Here is a 6,416-nt window from a genome sequence, read left to right as displayed (position 1 = left end):
GTTTCTCCGAGTAAAAAAAATCTTCGACAATTCGCTTTACAATATGATGATATGCAGCTCGTACCTAGTCTTTTTCTTCTTTATTTTTATTCTGCACCAATTTTCCTTTGGAATAGTTGGACAATCCTGTCGATGCTGCCCTTGTTTGTTAGTTGAAAATATGGGCAAATTTTGTGGATTTTCCTTTTTCTAAAGATAGTTATTAATTCTCTACTCTTTCTTTAACGTGACTTCATTGATTCTGTGTGACTTTAGATCTCCAATACAGATTGATATTTGTGGATAAAAGTTGGAATAAAGCCAAAACACTCATGTGTATGGTTGGAGTTCACGTGGTAAAAGATACCAAAAAAAATCTGCTTTCTGCAATTGTGAATAAAGCATGAGATTACACTTTTTATTCTCACCACTAGTGTTACCGTTTATATGAGCAAGTAAATATAATTAAGAGACTGCATTCACACTATGAATATATTATGGTAGATTTGAAGAGTATTCCTTCATTTTCAGACATTTGAATTAAGTTAAAAGTGACATTCTCTTAGAAAGAGAGAATTTATCTTGGCAAGTGACACGTGGAAGACAGGGTGAGTGAAGGGTACATGTCTGGTAGGAGCAGTTAGTGCATGTCACCTTGTGTTGAGACTGCAAGTTTCGAATCCCAATGGTATGGTTGTATAACTAGTTGAGGTCTGCCTAACCAACGCTATCAGTATCGGTATCGGCCCTGAATCATTTGGCCAATGATTCAGCTGTATTGGCCTATACTGATAAGTGAATCGTTTTGTATCAGCTAAAAAAAAAAACCATTACGATGGGCTTCATTTTCAAACTTCGGTATGACTTGGTTGCTATGATTTTATCCTTGTTTTCTGTTTCTGCTATGCATTGTTATAAGGAGATGCATTGTATCTTTTTTTTTCCTTTGCTTTTGTAGGCAGTCTGCCAACTGATCTGCTCTTTGTTTTTGTTCTTTGCTTCCTGAAATACTGTCAATAATGAGCTTTTCTTTTTGGTTTTTCATTCTTTTTTTATTTCATTTAGGAGGGCTAAATTTGATTTTTTGTGTTTGTTTTAGTTTAGATATCCATAATGTTTTGATATTTTTCTTTTTGTAATGTGGTCTGCGTCCTCTGTTAATCAAAAGAGATGGCATGGTTTTATTTTATTGATTCTATGAGCTCTGAACCTAGTTATGTGTTGTTTTTTCTTGCAGTAAGATCTGTCATATTCACTTTCTTCCTTTTCTTTTGTTGTTTTGTAGCTCAATAGTTCCAACTACAAAGTACTGACCGGATTTATGATGATGAAATCCACATAATTGCTGATTTTTATTTACCAACAACATGTTCACGCTGTTTGGGATTATGCCTGTTTTTTATGCCTTTGAATTTGGTTGGTTAGTTGGATTTTCATTTTTCTTGCACCTTGCCTCCCACGTGTTTGATAAAATGCTTGTTTGTTTATTTCTTGTAATGCTGTGTGTTTGAAAACATGTAGCTAGAGAAGGAACTATGAAATCCCCATGTCATCCAAACAGTTTTAAAAACGAATTTGCAAAGTACTAGCCGGATTTAGGACGGTGCGCTCAAACAAGCAGGTGTGAAGTACCAAATCCACGAAATTTGTGGATTCCATACTTCCTTCCCAGCTACCATGGACTGCTAGATTCCAAACAGGGCCTAAGCATATGGATAGACCCATTTTAGTGCAAAACTTGCGTTTAGGCATTTGTAGGGTTGGGAATGGAGAGGCAGTGACTCCACTTTCTTAGGATATTTAAAATTCCATAAATTTCTACAAAAATTCCAACAGGCCTAGTGCTAATTAAACAATTTTGCGACGTCTTCAGCATGCAAAATTAATGCACTTTATTGATTAACTTGATTGGTTAAGTTTTATGATATTGCATTTAACTAAGTTGGAGATGCGAGTTCGAAACCCACGACGGTGGGTTCCTCTTCTATAGTTTAAAGATGGGTATAGTTTTTGGTGGGCAAGGAGGACCTGGGGTTTTACAGTAATGAACTTGGTGCATGAGGTGAATTTTTGAATTATAAAAAAACTAATAATAAAAGTTGAAGATGCTCGTATTTAAAGGGTGTAAATGGGTTGAGTTTGACCCAGACTTGACCCGTACCAAACCCTAGAGGGTCAGGGTTTGGTAATAAATGAGAAGCTCCGATTAGAATCTGGGTCAGACCTGAAGGGTCCGGTTAATATATGGAACCAGGTATGGTTTGTGAAATTTTATACTAGACCCAGGCCCAACTCGAGTTCTGATTAAGATCCACAATTTTCAATGTAAAAAAGATAAAAAATATTATTTTACTGGGTATGGTTCGGGTCTGGTTCATGTAATCCTTATAGGATCCGGGTGTGGTTTCTCTTATGGTGGGTCTGATTGAACCTGGAATCAGACCTGGTACCATCATCTCAAATCAGGCCTGGGTTTAGTTTCACCTGGGTCCAAACCAAAACCGACCCGTCTGTTATATACGTCAAAGAGAAAACAATAAAATAAAGTGCACTTTCTTTCTTGAAAATAAAGTCATCAAAAGTCCTATAAAGTGAGAGTAAGAAAGAAGCCATGAACCAAAAAACAAACAAACAAACAAACCTGGTTTTCTTTTTAATATAATAATCTTGGGAAGCAAACGGTTCATATCCGAAACAGCCAAATACGAGAGTCCAATCCGGTCAGATCTGGAACAACCAAAAATTGCAAAACCCCCATCCCAGATCCAACCCATTTGCATCCCTAATCTCAGCCTAAGAATTGAATTGAGAAGCAGAAGATGAATCAATTATGGACTTCAAGGACTCTGTACCATGTATGACACACATCGGCGATGCTGTCTGTCTGTTGGATTAGGTGTGTTTCTTGAGATGGGGGAGGGATTTTAAGGTTTTTTTTGGGGTTCTCTCTCTCGTTGGTGTGGTAGATGGAGGAGCAACAGTTGAATTTCAGTGCGCCCCTTCTTTCTGTGAGGAGACATGCCGCTCTTGCTGCTGCCTCTTCAGTGCGTACATTAGGCAGAAGGGATGATGGGAGTGGGGGTAAGAGGTCAGGGGCGGGAGCGGGGGCAGGGAGTACAAAAGGTTTGTCGCCGCCGGGGTATAAGACTGACTTGAAGTCGGAGCCGGTGAGGAATCCCGGCACGGTTCCGTTTGTTTGGGAGCAGATCCCTGGCCGGCCGAAGGATTCGCCGGTAGTTATCCCTAATTATGATTCTAGACTGCCGGAACGGCCCGCATCTGCGCCGAGGCTACCGCCTGGCAGGGTGGTTGATGCTAGAAAGGAGCATGTGAAGACTGTGGAGGATGATGATCGTGAAACTAGGAAGGTGGGGAGGTCGCAGAACGATAGTATTGCGCAACCTGTGGTGTCTGTCATAGGGGTAGGTGATACACGCAGAGTTTTGTGCCCGAATTCGGGTGAGAAGGCTCATGGTAGTTCTTGTTCGAAGGAGAAGGAGAAGGAAAAAAAGGAGAATTTGGATGAGGATGAGTGTGATGCATTCGAGACATTTTCCCTGGCCGAATTGAGTTTTTTTAATGGTAGTGTTGGTGGTGTGAGTGCTTTGGATGGACAAGAATCAAAGAGAATTGGTAATTCTGCCGACCTGCAGGGCCAGAGTTTCATGATGGACCGGTTCTTGCCAGCTGCAAAAGCGATGGCTTCAGAGGTGCCTCAGCATGCTCCTAGAAAGCAACCTTTGGCCAACGAGCCGGCGAAGCTGGTGAATAGGATGCAAAGAGATCGAGAGCCATTGCCATGCCAGCCTAAGCCTTACGTTATCCAGCAATGTGCTGTGGAGGATGAGGAAGAAGAAGAGGAAGAAGATGATGATGATGACGATGTGGGGAATTCGTTGGGTACAGCTTGTGGGGTGTTCCCTTGGAGTTTGAAGAACTCGCTTTGCCTTACAAATCCAAATTTCCATGCTCCAAGGGTGAGAAATAAGAAGCAAACACCATTTCCTTTAGTTGCTCGGAAGGGTAATGTACCGGCTAAGAGTAATGACAGTGGATCTTTCAGTGGGAGCGATGAGGTATGTTACCGCTGCAGTTTTTTGTGTGTAGGTTTTGTATCATTAAAGAGAGGCAATGCTCATTATGTTTTCTTATAATTAAATTACAAAGTTTTAGTGTTCAGTTGTTGTGGTTAAAGACCTGATGTCATAGATCATGTTTTGGGCAACTCTAGCCTAGTAAGCCATCGCAGAACCTGGATTCTCTTTCACTCAGTGATCCAAAAAATTTAGACCTCATCAGTCATGCAATTGCATGCTTTTTCTCTAACTATCCCAACTCATCTGCTAATCACTGTTCTGTTTGACTAGTCAGTGGTCAATTTCGGGTTACCAAACGATTTATCTTCATTCACTCGCCTGTTAAACTTATTCCAAATTTTGTTTGGAGTCCTTGATTTAAATTTAACAAATTGATCAAATTTCGGAGTCCTTTGTATGCGTTTAACAAATTGATCCATTAGGCCTTATTGGTGACTGTGCTTTTCGTTCTGCAGATGACATGGGAAGCTATCTATAGACATAAATTAGTTCGCAATGTTCAGTCTCTTGGAGTTCTTGATGATGGAAGCAAATTAAGTGAGTCAGCTAGTTCCCCTTCAGTATATGAAGACGCTGCAAACAATCAGCTAACCTGCTGGAGTGATTCTCAGACACAAGATGGATCATCGTCCTTTAGGCGTTCAACGGGTGGAATATCACCCTTCAGAAATGAAGCGTTCGGTTCTCCTTTTCGTGAAGGCTCAGGTTTTCTGGGAATTCCCAAGTCAGGCATGAGTTTTGGTTCTGACGGCTCAGACATGAATGTAAAGGGACTTGAAACCAAAAAGGACACACTTCAGTGCAGAAGCAAGGGAATGTCAGGTTCGATGAACCCTACAGTTAAGAAGACTGTATATGTTGATTATGTTTGTGTAGGGGATGCATCAGATCCAAAGTCTGGACCGGTGGAAATCAAAGAGCTAATTCAACCAATAGACAAAGCGCAAACTACTTCAGCAGAAGATCAGCAAAAACAAGGGAAACTAACCCTGGTGTCTTGTGTTGTAAGCAAGAAAAGTGAACTAGATATGTCTGATAAGGGGAAATTAGGGAATTTCTTGCCCTCAAAACCCGTCAAGGCTCATTCTGGTTTACTTACTGACATTAGACTGCTATCTTGTGCGGATACATCAAGGCAGAATGGTGGGGATGATGTTGCTTCTGTAGATGACTTGAGGCAAGGCAATGCCACTATTGACAAAGAGTCTAGAATTTCAACATCATCACTAAGAGAGCGGATTAACGGTGATGCAGTCAGTTCAGAGAGGGGCTTCCGAAAGGAGCAAATTAGTGGGAATCGTATAGAAGCAGATAATGAGGGAAACTCTTCTGTGTTGCTTCCACCACCACCATTGCTTAAATCTCCTTCAGAATCATGGCTCTTTCGTGCATTACCTGCTGTTTCAACACAAAATTCCTTGTCATTCCTTCAATACCGTTCAAAGAAAAGTGCCACAAAGGCACTTATTGAGCCAAAGTAGGAAACTATCATCAAATCCACTAATGTTGATCATGGGCATCTGTGGTACTCGGAGGTACTGGCAATAACCTAGTAATCCATGAGGTGTTCATGTAATTTATCTGATGCTGATTTCCATGTCGCTGTTTACAGGAACTAAGCCAGACTGCACCCCGTCAAACAGAAAATTAAGACGTGGAGATTCTAATGAATTGCTTGCTGGCAGTCCTTCACTGTCAACCTCACAATCTTGCTACCTCCAGAGGTATAAAAACACATATTTGCAGTGATTATGTTAACATTTTTTTTTCACGAAAAATACTCATTATAATCTTGCATGTTTCTCATGACAGGCAGTAGAATCTCTGGTTATGGTTCTGAACACCAACAGCTAATCTTGAGCACAAGTGAAAGTAATTACAACTACATATGATTATGCTTGGTGACCAGTTCTGTGGAATCTTTACCAGTTTGCAGTTTGTTATTATGCAACATTGTTTTATTCTTTGAACCTTGGTCAAGTTGCCTCTTCTTGCCAATATCTTTTATTAAAATAAAGCCAAAAGCTTTGTCTGTGTATATACTGTAACGTTAATAAAAAAATGGCTTTTTTCTGTGCTTCAATATTCTTTTCAACTAGGCGACTTCTGCTCCTTCTATCTGTAGTTCAAGCTTTGATCGCATTGACTATTGCAGACAGCTCTTTGCGAAATTCAGGGTCCTATCTTGAAGTAAACACCTCATGGTTTGTGGTTTAGTGTTGAGGTAGGTTGTCCACTGATCTTTTGATAGTATAGTGTTGAAGTAGCTTGTCCGCGGATGTATTGATAGTATAGTCTGCTGAATCGAAAACCTTAGTAGGATGATTTCAAAGCTACTGA

At 40.4% G+C, this 6,416-nt stretch overlaps 1 protein-coding gene across 1 annotated transcript; it reads left to right on the top strand.

Moving 5' to 3' along the window:
- The first annotated feature begins 2,898 nt into the window (after positions 1-2,898).
- On the top strand, positions 2,899-6,156 carry LOC149814279 (uncharacterized). Its single transcript, XM_089988918.1, has 4 exons — positions 2,899-4,055; positions 4,532-5,611; positions 5,689-5,800; positions 5,889-6,156. The coding sequence occupies exons 1-2, from the start codon at positions 2,946-2,948 to the stop codon at positions 5,555-5,557; spliced, it is 2,136 nt and encodes a 711-aa protein (XP_089845044.1). The 5' UTR covers positions 2,899-2,945; the 3' UTR covers positions 5,558-5,611; positions 5,689-5,800; positions 5,889-6,156.
- The last annotated feature ends 260 nt before the right edge of the window (positions 6,157-6,416 follow it).

This window comes from Nuphar pumila, chromosome 15 (genome assembly GCF_984573655.1).
Source record: "Nuphar pumila chromosome 15, dmNupPumi1.hap1.1, whole genome shotgun sequence".
NCBI lineage: Eukaryota > Viridiplantae > Streptophyta > Magnoliopsida > Nymphaeales > Nymphaeaceae > Nuphar > Nuphar pumila.
Note: the sequence above shows the minus strand (reverse complement) of the source record. Positions and strands in the feature narration are given on the sequence as shown.